A 16,534-nucleotide genomic window follows, 5' to 3' on the forward strand; every position below is an offset into this window, starting at 1 on the left:
ACAAATATGTATACAATCTTTGTTTACATAAGTGTAATTTAGTAGAATTTCATTTACTTCTTAATATGTTATATCTATCTATTATATACTGCAGGAAAAATGTAAATATATAGAATAAATTACTTCAAGTTGAAAAATAAAAAATTATCGTAAATGTCATATATATATATTTATATATATGATTATTATTATTATTATATTATATATATATAATTTCGTAGGATCTATAGAATATAAGAGGTATAAATATTTATCTATAGAAGAATATAAGAAGTATAAATATTTATACGTAGGATCTATAAAATATAAGAAGTATAAATATTTATACTTCTTATATTTTAATTAAAGAAGTATAAATATTTATACTTCTTATATTTTATAGATCCTACGTATAAATATTTATACTTCTTATATTCTTCTTATATTCTTATATATAATAAAATATAAGAAGTATAAATATTTATACTTCTTATATTTTATAGATCCTACGAAATTATGTATTAATTTAAATTTAAGTAAGAAAATGTGTATAAAAATATTATACTCTTATAATATGAAAAGAAACGCATAACATCACTTTAACTTAAAATAAATAGAAGAATAGAAGATAAGGAACGGTAAAAAAATATAATTTCTTTTACTGAAAAAAGTATACTTAATTTAATCGCAGAAAATTAGAAAATAAAATGATTATAATTTGTATTGAAAAGATTTATTTTGATATAATATGTATCATATCTTTCTCAATTGATCATATATATTTCGGTTTCCGGCCATTATTTTCATTAGTTCACGTTTGATCAATTTGATTACCTACTGCGATAATCTGAAATCGCGAATTACAATCAGTGGATATTTTATCGTCAAGGATGACCAAAAAGAAGTGATAGTATCATCGAACTATTGCGATGTGCTATTTTAAGAGAAATAATTTTAATTAGTCATATATATAAGATATTTAAATATTCATAAAAAAATTACTGCAATTAAATTTTTAGGAAAAAAAAATAGGTTTGGATATTTCATATATGTATTATAGATGCATAGAAATTGTAATTATGCTGATTTATTTATTTTTACATTATTTAACATTGGAATAACAAATTACTTTTCTTTTGACGTTGATTCTATTTCAATTGCGTTTAATAATTTAGCCGTACTAACGATATCTTCTTCTATATTTTTCAAATTTATATCAACTTCGTTTATCCCTTTCAATACATCTTGCAAAACCTGCAAATTAAGAAGAATGAATTACTATATAACATATTGTAATACATTGCAGTTTGTTTAAAGAAAAATATTCCTAATTATATTTTCTATGAAATTAAATAATAAATATTTATCTTATTCTAATAAAGGTGTGATAAGAAATACGATAAAACAATTTCTGTATACAAAATTTTATTTTTATTCATAAATATAACCTCTAACCATTCTTATGTTTTGATAAAGTAACGTAACGTCTTCTTCTTTATATTGAAAGGGAGGTTCATAAAAAGATGCTGAAGATGCTGATCTATTGGTCATGTTCTGTATATTATCTTATTATTACTTGAAACTTTTGTTACTTTTGCTTTTTTTTTAATTTAACTAACGCTGTCAAATTTTGTTTACATATATTAATTTTAAATTCCCTAGCGATCCTACTGAGGAGTATTTGTCATTTGTAGTTTGCATGGATGTAGGAACGTGGAATAGGAATGACAATAAGAATAGGAATGTTCCCATGTCCATGATAGTTTAATGTATTGTGTAAACGCATCTTAAACATTTTAGATTCTATGGTGGGAAGGATTTTACAAGGAAACGAATTAATTGTTATATTTAAAATCGTCATAATTTGCATATTATATAAAAAATAGTTCCATCTCTAGAATTTCTTACTTAATTTTTGTTGATCTATGATATTGATTTTATGATATTGGTTTCACATAAATTCAAAAGAGTGCGCTGATAGTTCTATATACTTTGTGTTTGCCTTTCTTTGTAAGATATAATAAGTTCAAACTGTTATTATGCTGATAATTATTAAAAAAATGTTAAAATAGATTACGCGAGAAATGACATTAAACGTGTATAACGTTTGCTATTAAATGCAAAAGTAATTTAACAACATGGAAATGTATGTATTTATGTGACGTATAATGCACAAAAACAATTTATGATGAAGATGTAAGTTAAAATAGATTTCTCAATATTTTGTTTTTATTTCATAGTAAATTATACAATTTTTTTTAAGAAAGAATCTTGAATTTTAATGTATTTAAAAGTATAAAATAAAATTTAAAAAATTTACTTACATCATACAGAGTATTTTACACCATTGCGGAGTTTAAGAATATTTTTCTTAGATGTTGATTTGATTGTCATGTATAAAATGTTCTTTCATAAAAATGTGTTCAATTATAGTTACAAATGCATATTACTGAAGTTATAACTTTTCTTAATGCTGATATAAAAAGTATATCTTAAAATATTTCTAAAACAGTTACAATGGAAGCACAAACAGATAGTTCTGTTTTGCGACCACCAGTTAATTTAAGAAATATTAACACTGGCAATGTTTTTTATACACCTTTAACTTCATTTGCTGGTATGTAAATATTCATAAAAATAATTAGTTTTTCTAAATATTTTAAATTTCTTCTAAATTCAAATGTCGTTTTTGGTCTCTATAACTTTTGCAGAAATGTGGTATCAAATATTCTTATGGGCTCTATTTTCTTCCGTTTTTGTTCACACTATAGCTGGTGCTATTTGTTTTGCTACATTAAGACAACATAAATATGGAAAGTAGGTATATATTTATTAATTATATTCTAGTAATATAAAGAAATTTATAATGTAGTGGATAATATATTATACTGATATTTATATTAGAAACCATATTAGTTAACAAATCAGATACTAAGTGCCAAATATAAAAAAATGTTAAATTTTTTTTATATGTATAATGCATTTAGAATATAAAATAACTTAGTAAATTTTCATTTAAAGATTCTTCCCATTGCTGATTATAATAATGGGTATATTATTGCCATTAACATCAGGAGTTCTTAGTTCTGCTGCCGTTGCTTTTGTATACAGAGCATCTCGATATCCACTGCCACCATTATATGCATTATTTTGGGGTATTGGTCAGACTGTTGTAGCAGGATGTGTTGGATTCACAAGGATATTAGCAACTTTGTAATGTGAATCAAAGTTTGTAAATGAATGGTGCACAAGACATTGTTATTCAGGAATGTTGGATATAACATATAACAAGGAGTTTTAAGATTTGAAAACAAATGAATAGTATTCTATTAGTATTAGTAATAGTAATTATATAGTATTAGCAATAGATAATAGAGTAATAAACTTTGTACATATATAATTGTATAATATTGTACAGATGTATTAAAAACTAGGTTTAAAATAATTATAAGATTTTCAAAGTAAGATATTAAAGAATATTATTTATTACTTATATAAAAATGAACAATCTTTTTAATAAAATTCCAATTATTTTATATTTTTTTTCAATTTGTTGCAATTCAGTGCAAAATATAGTATAAAACTCTTGAATACATTTTTATACAAATTAATAATATTTATATTTACATATAATTACGTGTATTTATTCTCTATTCTTGTAGTTTATCACCTTTTAAATGTTGTTTATAATTATTTGCAATATTTTTAATTTCTACCAACCCAGCTTCTAATTCCTTCTGAGTATTAAGTTTTACTTCTTCATCTGAAGAAGTTAAACTTTTCAGCACCATATCTGTAATATAAGTATAAGTATTGCACAAATAAATATACATTAATGTTGTAAATGTTAAAGGTAAATTGATAAAAGTCACTAAATATTTCATACCATGGTATTTAAATAATATTTCCATCGTTGAAAGTTGCAATTGTTTTTGAAGAAATGAAAGAACTGTTGCTACATGTCTTCCAGACATATGTAATACACTTTGTGTTGCTGCAATAAATAATATACTTGTGACTAAATGTAGTGCTAATGCAGGATCTTGTGTTGCATTAAGCTCTTCTAATAAGGCTTCTTTGTGGCCCAAGATAAATGGTCTTTCTTTCTTTTTATCATATTTTTTTAACACTAAACAGCAAATCGCCATCGCTGCATCTATAAAATTCAAGAAATCATCTATGGAATTTCCAGCAATAGATTTGTGTATATTAGTTAAGGGTTCTTTCACATCCTCTGGCAAATCAAGTAGCATTTTTTGCCTTGTTTCAGTGGTAATATTATCAGGGAATTGGAGCATACATTGCTGTGCAGCTAATTTAAATATCTCGTTGACAAAATCAGTACCAAGAGATTTTAGTAAGTACTTTGTTAAAGCAGCTTGATCTGCTTTATCTATTTGCTTAATACCTTTGTCAAATATTTTAATGTTTGTTACTAGAACATTTAAACGTTCTTCAATTTCACTTAAATTTGTAGTTTTATTGTTTTGTGCTAACTGTTCTGCAATAGATATAGCATAATTGTTTATTTTTTGTTCCAAGTATGATGCTAATTCGTCTACCAGGTCATCAATTATTGCTAAATTATCATCTTTTGCAATTTCATTTTTAATATCTTCCAAAGATACTATTTTAAGTCCAATTTTAGTTGATGGGACTTTTATATTTTCATCGTCGGATTCAGGATCGCGATTTTTTCCTTGTAGATACTTTTTTTTAGTAGATTTTGTTTTTGTTTCTCGCCCTTGCATACCACCACCCGCTTTGCCGGTTGCAGCTTTCTTCCGACGATCTTCTTTTTTATTTCCTTTATTTTCAAATATTAAGTCTGCTGATTTGGATTTAATCCTATTCTCTGCTATCGTTTGGAACCATTGTCCACTAGCTACTGCTTCTCTAGCCTTTGCATCTGCCAATGGCTCAAAAGACTTAATTAAAGATTGTAAGAATGCATCAGATATTACTACAGTTTTCGCAAATACGTACGTATTATACATATTTATTTTATTCTTCGCGATTTTAAGAAGCATTTCCATATCTTTATCAGAAAATACAGATGGTAAAAGAGGACTTATATCAACAAAAGATTCAGTTGCAATAGCTTCTTCAATGTTTGAATCTATTTGATCTCTAATATTTGCACCTACCGCAACAGAATCTAAGAAGACTAAATCTTCATTTGGAAAATGACGCTTTACAAAATTTGGCGGATCTGATATCCCAAGACGAGTAAGTGCATCATATTCTGAAAAATCATATTTGTATAAAACATTATATTTTATACTCGCTATTATTTTATCATCAACATTATTTCATAACAAAATATAATACAAACCTAAATAACCATTTTGTTTATAAAAATTATTTAACCATTCATTTTGACTTTTAGAATATATAGTTGGTATATATAGACTATTTGTTCCTTGTTTTCCTGCTACTACACCAGGAATTTGTTTCATTTCTTGTAAGTTATCTAGGATTGCTATAAATTAGAAATATAGAGATATTAAATTATATCATATATTAGTATATTTCAGGTATATATACTGATATTACATGTACTTACAAAAGAATATTCTTTCTGAAACAGAACATTGTCCCAAGATTGCTGATAGCGGTGTAGGCTTTGTAATTGCACATAAGGCTCCTCTTATTTTTGCTTTATTTCTAGCTATAAAACTTTCTGTATAAAAGACTTTAGAATCTTGGGGATCTTGCTTACCATATATGTTTCTTCCTAATTCTTTTTCAATTACTGATTGTAAGAAATCAGCTGGTAAGTCATAATGTATTGTCAATTCTGACACATTGATAATCCCATGTTGGATTAATCTGTCATTGATTTCTTCTGCAATTTTGTTTATATAAGTTTTATCAATAAGCTGTCCAAGTATTATCTTTAATCCTTTGTTATGTTTTTCTAAATCATTTGCTACTTTGGATACTTGAGACAAATTAACATTGAGGATTTGTGATAAATCAACCATGTTGATTCTTCCACCATGAATGTATAATTCATCTTTAATTTCCTTGCCAAGATGTTGAGGTGTAACATATTCTTTACCATCATTGGTGAATATTACTTCTAATAATTTACTCTTTATTAGCTTCGTTACAATTTCCACACAATTACGTTCTGATAATCTATGTAGAATATTAAAAGTATTATAGAGAGATATATACAAAATAAAAAATACAATAAAATGAATATATTAGTTTTAATCAATTTCTTGAAATAGATTAGATAAAATTAGATGTGTGAAAGTTTATTATATTTCTGAGTTATATCAGAAATTCAATTTAATTGCATCCTACAGCTGTTTAAAATTACTCTGTAGTAAATATCGCTAATAATGTATGAGTAGTGAAAAAATAGAGATATTCATGTTTCATAAAAATAAATCATACTTTTGTAGTGTAGAACTTAGTTGAGCTTTCTGAAAATCAGCTGCTAGTCTTTTAATTTCATCCCAGTCTACAGTACTCATTTTAAATACTTGTAATTAAATTGCCAGGTTGTACAATTAAACACTTGATAACTTTAACATTGATCACACAATTGATAGAAGTACTAATACATGTCAATTTCATATTTTATTGTGACATCTAGTGTAAATTGAGAGCAATACAGCGTAAGTTAAATTAATTTAAAAAATTTGAAATTTTTGTTATAAATTATTGCTACTATCTACTATCATGAAGAGAAAAAAAAATGTGTTTGAAGAATCGATTCAAAAAATTCGGAAGTATTAAGTATCAAATGTAAATATAGAAAGTAAAACTAGTGTATTAGCATATTCAAATTAAAATTCTTGTGTATTTTTTATAATGCAAATTTTGTATAAGCTAAAGAAAATGTATTAACGTATTTATAAGAAATAATTTGACATTCAGTGTTGTCTAATAAAAATATGGAGTAGAATCTCTTTATGTCTAGATAATTTCAGGGATTTTTCGTGGTGGATGTCTTTAGGACAATTTTTAAGTTTTAGATATGCACGTGTATTTGAATATATTGTTACTTCCGGATAAGGTTCAAAAATATTTAAGTTAAATAGAATGAAATTTTTTACAACAAAAAATTTATTCTAAAGACTATTTTGTTAGAGACTATACTATGAGATAGTAATACGAAACTGTGACGAAATATAAGGTTAGACGGTGCATGTCATTTTATTGATTAGATTTCCAATTCTGTTTTGTTCATGTAATATCACTTGTCTCAAACATATTGTGTGATTAATAATGTGCAATCATTGAAATTAATTGAAAGTATTAATAACTTTCTATTACAAAATTCCTGAAGGTGTGTGGTTAGTGAATGAATTGTTCATATAACTGTTTGAAACTTTATTTATCAGTAATTTGTTGTATAACGTTATAATGAAATTATAAAACGATAAATTGTATTAAAAAATAATTACATGTATGACTGAACAGTGTGGCCTCAATAAAAGTAAATTTTTGTTATTTCTTGTTACACGTAACAAAAATAGTGAATCAATTATGCCTTTAATTTAACTATCATCTTTATATTGATCTTTTTGTGATGTTATATTTTATTATATTTCATAATTAAAGTTAATATAAGTAACCTTAATATAGTATCACAGAAGGTTTAGGTCATTAATCATATATAATATATTCACAACTACTTATTTTTATTTTAATATTGATAAGAAAACATTAACACTTTGAGCTCTTTTTGATAATGATTTATCATCATAGATCTTAGAAGAATTCAATAAACAACTGTAATTAAATGAGTTAGAGCCGATAGATTTTTGAAAGTTAATGTTCTTGAGCTCTCAGCGTTAAAAATTATTGTATTATTACAATATTTTTTATAATGCAACAATGTCACAAAATGAGTAATTTTTATATACCCATATTTTTTATCTACTAAATTGATATAATAGTATATAAGTGAAAGTAATTAAAGTTAGATTATAGTTATTTTATAGTTATACATAAGACTTCTATAAGCATTAGTGTAGAAATAATATAAATACCTTTATAAGATTTATTTTGTTATCCTAGTTATAAGTAACAATAAAATCATATTTAAATCATATTGATATTAGTATAATGTTTTTTTATAAATTTATATCATTGTATATTATCACATATAAGGTTGTTATTATCATTAAGTAAAAATATTTAATGAAATTATGAAATTACAAATTTCATATTTAAGATATTATACACTAAGTAGGATTATAACTTTTCACTATTCAGTAAACTCATGTTATGAATCAAACTTGGGTTTTTCTTTCATTGATAATTGTCTTACCCTTTATGAATCATACATTATGCATTCATTATGAATTCCTTTTTACTTATTGAGGCCACTAAAGTTTTTTTTGTTATAGTTATTTACAGGAATCTAAAATGTATATATGTATAATAATGTTATATTATCTGTTTTGAATTATTAATTAGATTATTGTATTATAAATTTGCAGTGAATTTTGTGTTATAATTATGGGGCATAAAAATTCAATGCAAAGTGTTTTGAAGCTGATGAAAATGAGATGAATGAAAATCAGGTATACAATAATTTTTAAATATATTAGTTTTGCATTTTTGAAGATATATTCTGCATTTTTAAAGAAAAAAGCTACATCAGTACTACAGGAATATTTTACTAAGTGTTAAATTAAAAAAATGATGCATAAAATTATAGTACAGTTTTCTTACTTTTAGATAAATTATTATTTACGTGTTTAAGAAATAAATTGCATGATTAGATTAAAATGATGCATGAATTTTATTTGCAAAATGTAGGATTGAATTTTTTCATGACTCGAAAATTACCGGAATAAAATTTAAACGCTAAAATGCTACAGAGTATAAATAAAAATAAGGTACAGGTAAAGGTAAGATGTTTCACAGCTTCTTAATAATAAATATATTATTGATTAAAGGCGTAAAGTGAAGTACATGGTCCATTCATATTTTCAAACTTTGCCTCATTATGTTTAAAAATTTTACGAGATGCATCACTACTTATGTTTGCTTTGAAAATTCAAAGATACTAACCGTACTTTTAATCAGCTTTTAAATTTCGCTTCTTGCATATTTATGTCAGCTGCTTCTCGTTTAGCTTTTTGTAATTTGGAATATTTATCGAATTATAGTGGAAGTTAAAGAAAGTTGTAAGCTAAACTTTGTTTCAAATTGGATAATTATTGAATTTTATGTAAACATTTTGTTTTTACGGTGTCTGTTACAAAATGTAAATTATTGTTAGTCATTTCTTGTATTGTAAACTATAGTTTAATATTTCCTGAGATAATCGCGTAATACGTGAAAGAACACTTTCAGAAAATTCTATGATTGTGGCAAGATTGGAGATACGATCTTTTTATATTGGTATATATTTCTTCATGATATCATATAAAGTGAATAATTCCTAGTTCTTGTTGATGTATAACAGTATTTTTATATTTGCAGAAAAGGTCTTTCGGTGGTTTCCAAATATTTATAATTTTGGACAATTTAAGAACTTATAGAGATTTAAATCATATATTTCTTTTTAGTTACCGAGCAAAAAATGCAATTATTTCGAAGATAAAAATATTTACGATACAGTAACAGAAACAAATAATTCTTTTATTCAATTATTTCTATGAAAATAATTGTACAAATTGTTTAGTCAGATTTATTTTATTATTAGATAATAAATATAATAGGTGTATAAAATAAATTGCTTGATTCAAAATTGGAGAGACAGAGACGTTCTAGTTTTATGATGCAATATCGAACCATGTTGAGCTATGACTTTATGTATACATACATAGTTATCTATTCGCAGTCTCGTTGTGCTGTATGAGAAAGTTCACTACTTTAGAATGTTGTAACAAAATTTCTTTACATTTGGTTACAAATAAAACGAAAGATTGTAAAACATGTGAAACTTTGGGCACGCATAAAGAAAAATTTAAGTGTCTCCTTATTATACAATTAGTCTTCACAGTTTAGTGTTTGTACTTTTAGAAGGATGAATCTTCTGCTCATAAATCCAGTTTATCTTTTTTTAGTTTTCTAGAAAATAGTCCCTGATTTATTCAGCGCAATATATTTTATTTTATCATCATATATAAGCAATATTTTATAGTTATCTTTAAAATAGTACTTGTAATAATCGTTACTTATTTTGTGAGACACAATTTTCACAAAGCACAAGTTAGAAATATCTTTCCTTGTTTCCACCCTACAGATTCCTTAATATCCAATATTAACTACAATGTTTCGATCTTTTAATTTTCTTTCTACAAAATTTTTCGTGTATTAAAAATATTTAATATCCTATTCGATCGATTAAAGTCAGATAGACTTCTTTCCTACAGGAACACAATTTCATATATTTTATTAAATTATACATTTCTAGAATTTCTCGATCCATTGTCTCTTAAACAATCAGTAGTGCCTAAAACTATTACCATATCGCGTAGCTATTCAATTCCATTGACTAGGCATCGAACGAGGCCGTGGATCTCGATCGGTCATACATATTCCCCTGGTATCCCGTTTAGACCGGAAGAAGTATCGAGGTGGACGCGTTTAGGGAACTATATACAATCATTTGGTAATACACGTTATATCGGCATGTGAAATTATCAAGTTTACGCGCAGTTGAGATACATGTCTTCGTTCATCGTTTTCGCGTTCGCTCGCTAGTTACTAGCGCGTTAGTCCTCTCTTCTTAACACGGAACTTTCGACCACTCGTACGGTCGACGAATAACGCTGGTTACTTCAGTTTATGCTCGGCTCTGTCGTTGGTTGGATCGTGGAGAGAGAGTGGTCGTCAACAAAGAAGACGATCGACGCGACGAGACGCGCGCTCACGCGTTATCTTCGCCGGAAGCCCACTGAGCAAACGAAAAATTTGGTAAACTCAATCGACGCTACTTTCGAATTCCCTGCGTTTTCTACCTAGTTAACTGGCCCGTGTATTTTTCTTTCCTATGCTCTTTCGTCCGTTTGTTCTCTTGTCTCTCTTGTCGTTCTTTCCGGCTACCATCTAGCCTCCACTGGCCTTTTCTATTCTCAGTCGTTCGCTCTGTGTTACTTTCCAACCAACCTTTCGTGCTACGTTCCGATTTACGAGGAACAAAATAGGAACAGACACACGTCCGTCAATCGTGAATTCAAGCTCGATGAAAGAGGCACTTTTCGGCGATGATTCATGCATCGCGGTTGTGTCGTGTTGTGGTCTCAGTCCATGCGACCTATCAGAATCATAGTGTTGACAGAAATTAGAAGCGAAGAGATCAGGAAAACGACTAAAAGCAACGTGTGTGATCCTGTGCAACATTCGGTGTCGTGCGTCGTACTTTGTTGATTCAGAATTTGAAAACTCGTCGCTCTTCTTTCTTTTTCTTTTCTCGTATTTCCTTTCTTCGTTTCCGTGTATGCACATTTTTGCTTATCGAGAATGCCACGCATGTACATGTTATGTTGATAACGTTAAAATACTAGTATAGTATTAGTAAAATGGTAGTATAGTAGTTTTTCACGTATACTAATAACGTTTTCTCATTCTAATAATTTTCCATGTTGTGCAAAATAACTTCTTTAAGGTCATCTTAATTGATGGATGTTACAATTTGTGTTTTATTTGCTCGTTTTTCGAAATTCAATATTGTAGAAAGATTAGCGGACGGCAGGGAAGTTAGTTTATTCGTCAGTGAATTTTTATTAGTGTTATTTTGCGTTTGTTGTAATTAGTTATTTAAGAGAGAATTTTCCTTTGTTGATTGAGTATAGAATTAGATAACTTGCATATCTGATTGTCTTCGCGCATTAATGTGATTATTTATAATTTAGTACTTGTAACATGTTCAATTAGGATGATTTTTTTGGATAGTTAAATGGAGCTCATTATGGAGTTGATTAACGGAGGCTTCAAGTCGTTCAGCTTTCCTCAATTGACTGTCCTAACTACGTGGTGTTAAATGTAATTAATTTTCATTTAGTAGTCAACTTTACTTAGTTTGTTTAATTTCATTCAGATAATTTCATTTATTTCGTTTATTACAATTTATAGTAATTGGTTTAGTAGATGTCAGCATAAAAGTGAACTCTAACAAATTTAGAAAAAGTTTGTAATTTTTAATTATAACTATTATTTTTTCTATCTTACTATCTTAACAAAAATTATTTGTTTTTACATTATCTTTCTGTTGCGATTTCTAGACTCATTTCTTATGTATATATATATTATTCAGATTAGTAAAAATCATTGGATTAGGTCTATTTTTTTTATAAACATAGTATTTGTTACCAATTATGTTCTGTGTGGAATGTGTGAGAAGGTTAATCGGCGAATAATTGACATGGGAGTCGAAGTATGATATACATACTTTACATGCTTGATCCACTCAATTCGAATGTAGATTAGCGTCAAGGTCAAAAGAAGCAGATTTGATGGTTTTCAGCAAGGAGTTCATGTATGTACATTATTGATAAAATAATTGGACATTTTAAGAAGTAGCAGTTGTCATATGTACATTTGCGAAACATTTAATGTTATAATTTTTGCGAATAATATCTGCGGTAAAAAATAAAAAAGAATTTTTAATTAAAATTTTTACAACTTCGATAAGATGACATTTTAATTTCATCCTTTTTATATACACGATGAATAGCGCAATTTAATTTATGAACCTAATTATCAAGAAAATTATTTTGATTATTTAAAGCATCCGTGGGAATATTTTTTTTATGTATCTTTTAGTCATATTAGAATCACCGAAGCAAAATATAACGAATATATTTTAATAAGAAAAGAATTTCACTTCTTCTTAAAGCTCTATTTATTATATCAAAAATTGTTCTGTTATAAACATACAAACTATATATTAAAGTTTTCATTAAATTCTACAGAATCGGTAAAGTAAGTTTCTTTTTGCATTTAAATAGTTTAAAAAATAAAGTTTGAGATGAACGTTGGAAGAAAGTTTCTGCTTCGGTAACAAACAACGAAAAGAATTTGATGTTTTGTTTATAAAACGCTGCTTGCGACGCGCTTGTATATGCGCTAAAATATACACAGAAGTTTCTCCGCTATATAGATTTACTTTCCAAGTTCGAGTGAACGCGTGGAGTAATCTTCTCGAATTTACTAATTTTGAGTAACAAAGTGCACTGGTAGCATAAACGACGACGTGGTTTGTTCTTCAGGTCGCATTATGCCATGTCGGAAATTCGTAATTATGATTTATACACTAAGCAAACTGAACTCGCCGTCTTCTTCGAAGAACTTGGCGGAAGGTTCACCCGTTTCTTTGTATGCAATCGTTACTTTTCCCTTCCGACCAACAACTCTATTGTATTATCGTTGCTTCGAGGCTTCTCTTCAACTAGAATCGACCGTTTAATTTTAATTGGTTCGTGCTGTTTGACCCTTTCCTCTCTCTTTGTTATCGCAAGTGATATTGATATTCACGGAATAGTAATTATAGGATTATCTTTTATCTAGCGTTCGGACCACAGTTTCAGCGTTCGTTCTTAGTCGTGAAAGAAAAAATCTCTGGTAAAAAGTGGCTCTAATTGTAGCAGCAGACGATATTTCTCTTTTCGAAAGTTAACATTTTTTTAGCAAAATAAATTTTCGTCTCTCTTTAAACACGGCCATAATGGTGTACGCCTTCTACGTTTAGAATTAAACAGGCACGCATATACGCGCCACTTTTGATCATTATAAATTAGAATACAAATACCAAGCAACTCCCGACCGTTTAATGTTCTTAGAAAGTAGTTTAACACTTTGTTACTACGATTACATGTGTCTCGCCTTGGTATGGTGTGCGTCGTTCGAAATTTGTAACGTTTTCAACATGGTGTCCCTTGTACTTGGTAGCAGTTTTTATTGTATAAGAAAGACGCACATCAAGATAAATCGTATTCACACGGATTGGAGTGATCATGTTTTATTAAACCTTGGCGTAACGCGGAATGGAAACGAAACTGCGACTTTCTACCTTTACATTGTAGATCGCCTCTTCTGGACAACTCATTTTTATATCTTTTTTTATCACGTTTCTTTCTCCCTTGTCATAAACTTTTTTTATATATTTACGCGAATAAAAGGAATATATAGATTCGATAAAAAGGAATACTTCGTCAAAAACTATAATTTATAATAATTTAACAAGCGTATCACACTATTGATAACGATAGGATTAAATCAAAATCAAACTAGTAATATTTAAACTTTGTCAGTAGATGAAATTCTATATCTATGAGGCTCTTGATATCAAGTTGCACATTATTTGAAGACGGAAGAGTCCGTAGGATAAAAATCTTTTATCTATAACATAATGATTCACGTAAAACAATTATGAAATTTCTATGGATTCTTATTTTAAATGTTTAGTTATTACTTTGAATTCTTTCGTCAGAATACTCTTTATTATTTTTTAATGTTTCAATAACGTAAAATATATATTTCGCGATTTAGTCCATCGCTACTTACGCCATTGGTTTTGATATATAGACTGTTATCGTCGTATTAAATACACGTATGCATACGTTCACGTTTGATGCACATTTATCAACACGTGATAAAGCGTGCGAATTGTTTAATACTATGTGTACACCGTTTTAAGATATAATTATTGTAATTTCTTCTTTGCTTTCCATGTTATTCTTTTCTTCGATTTTGATGATTTAGTTTAAGTAAATCCATCAATAATTAGTGTTACTTGCAGACGAAGTTATAAATAATATAACGAATTTAGTTTGAATAATCTTTGAAAATCATCTTTACCGAAAACTAAAGTCAAATATATCCCCAGAAAATCTAATCACGCTAACTTTCTTTTAAGATTTCTGAATTTTCCTCAATTTAAAATATCCGTTCTATTTTGCCTAATGTACATTGCCTAATGCATTACCGAAGTACGTGTGTAATAATTCTTATCAGACAAGCGCTATTATGTATTTTATCGGGCAAAGCAATATTTATGTACATATAATACACGTTATTTCCTGATTTTGCATAAACACTCTCACCAATCAGACAAAAAATTATTATGTCTTCCAGTATTTGCTACTAACTAGACTAAATTTTGAAGTTAATTCTAATAAACGATAAAATCGAATTCATTCTCAAACTGAAAAGATTTTTTGACTGTAGGTTTTTATATAATATGAATTGAAAGGTGTTTGAACTATGTAAGCAACGTTACAACGACATTTTTTAATTATGCAAGACCTAAATATAACATTAAAAATTAAATTTCACGTTTTGCTTACTTATCTAGATATCTGTATTTATGGTAACCTGCGAGATAAAAGTATATATATTATCTTTATAATGACAAATATTTAGATTCTAATATATACTTTCCTTATGTAGCACGAAATATATTTAATAGTGAAACTACCAATCTATAGTATAATACTATAGATGATTATAATTAATTTGGCGTAATAAAAATGAATCAATAATGAATACAACCCTGCTTCTATCCTAATAGAAATGAAAATTCATTTTCCCAGAAATACTTCTATATTTTTAACAATTTGAATGCCATAACAAAAATTTCTCCGGATGTCCACGACCAACAACGTTGCCCTAATCTTTTTTCTAATCTATGTCAAATTATGTTTCCTCCATCTTATTCTTATTCGACTTTACAATCGTCCTACTAACTAAAAACGTCACGAATTAATCCCTCCGTTCGTTCATTCTTCTTCATGAAGTAGCTTTAACCTTTCTTTTTCTTTATTTTCCTAGAAATCATCGATATCCATCGGCAGAAGCGTACAAGAAGCTGAACAATGACGATCGCGGAGAATACAGAGTCGAAGAGTACGGATTCGACGAACATTTCTAATATCAATAACGAGGTCCTCGAACGAAGTTCTCTGAACGAGGATTCGCAACGACCGGAGGAGGCTTCGAATTCGAGCACTGAAGGCAACCCTCTTTTAGAAACCGACGGTAAGAACTCGTCGGTGAGAATCGACGTGTCGATCGCGAAATCGAACAGGACGGATAAGGACGAGGATGATCGAGCGTCGATGAACGCCTCGAGGAAGGATGCTGATGACCGTAACGTGATCGTTCCACCGGATGGTGGTCTGCGAGCGTGGATGGTCATGATAGGCAGTTTCATCATCAACGGTGTTCTATTCAGCGTCATAAACACGTACTCGTCGATCTACCTCGAGTTACAGAGGAGACTGTTAGAGTCTGGAGAAACAGGGGCATCTTCGAAGGCAGGTAAGTTCTCTGATTGTTCATTATCACTAGCGAGAATATAATAGATATGGTAAGTGATAGGAGAATTTAGTTGAGTAGAGTGTAGATAATTGGTACGATGTAATTTGTGGTAGTTCTAATATATTATTTATCATTAGACCGTGAGCATTTATGCAAATACATATTTTTATGAATATCGTTAAAGAAATAGAACTTAAACAGGAATTTATTTCACTCGGTGATCATGCACTCTATTACGACGAATATACCATTGCGTTTTTACATCTTTAAATTTTTGATATATAAAAATCCGCAGTCTGTTTATCGTTAAAGATTT

At 28.2% G+C, this 16,534-nt stretch overlaps 3 protein-coding genes across 14 annotated transcripts in view; 2 read left to right on the plus strand and 1 right to left on the minus strand.

Moving 5' to 3' along the window:
• LOC126917050 (monocarboxylate transporter 10) overlaps positions 1-16,534 on the plus strand; it is a 192,285-nt gene that overhangs the window by 16,697 nt on the left and 159,054 nt on the right. The window contains exons 1-3 of one of the 11 annotated variants that reach the window (XM_050723441.1): positions 6,865-7,132; positions 8,445-8,528; positions 15,730-16,218. In XM_050723441.1, coding sequence (XP_050579398.1) covers positions 15,774-16,218 — 445 coding nt within the window. In that variant the 5' untranslated portion in view covers positions 6,865-7,132; positions 8,445-8,528; positions 15,730-15,773. The other 10 variants (XM_050723440.1, XM_050723439.1, XM_050723442.1 and 7 more) reach the window with 10 other exon arrangements.
• On the plus strand, positions 1,854-3,444 carry LOC126917091 (transmembrane protein 170A). 2 transcript variants are annotated; one of them, XM_050723553.1, is made up of 4 exons: positions 1,854-2,175; positions 2,413-2,596; positions 2,691-2,796; positions 3,001-3,444. In XM_050723553.1, exons 2-4 carry the CDS (start codon positions 2,497-2,499, stop codon positions 3,194-3,196), a joined length of 402 nt encoding a protein of 133 aa, XP_050579510.1. In that variant the 5' UTR covers positions 1,854-2,175; positions 2,413-2,496; the 3' UTR covers positions 3,197-3,444. The 2 variants fall into 2 exon arrangements, with proteins under 2 accessions (XP_050579510.1, XP_050579508.1); XM_050723551.1 differs by having other exon boundaries at positions 1,860-2,175; positions 2,492-2,596.
• LOC126917047 (E3 UFM1-protein ligase 1 homolog) lies at positions 3,442-6,607 on the minus strand. The gene is made up of 5 exons (XM_050723434.1): positions 6,388-6,607; positions 5,546-6,123; positions 5,315-5,461; positions 3,866-5,224; positions 3,442-3,772 (listed from the first exon to the last, which is right to left on the minus strand). Exons 1-5 carry the CDS (start codon positions 6,465-6,467, stop codon positions 3,630-3,632), a joined length of 2,307 nt encoding a protein of 768 aa, XP_050579391.1. The 5' UTR covers positions 6,468-6,607; the 3' UTR covers positions 3,442-3,629.

This window comes from Bombus affinis, chromosome 6 (genome assembly GCF_024516045.1).
Source record: "Bombus affinis isolate iyBomAffi1 chromosome 6, iyBomAffi1.2, whole genome shotgun sequence".
Taxonomy (NCBI): Eukaryota; Metazoa; Arthropoda; class Insecta; order Hymenoptera; family Apidae; genus Bombus; species Bombus affinis.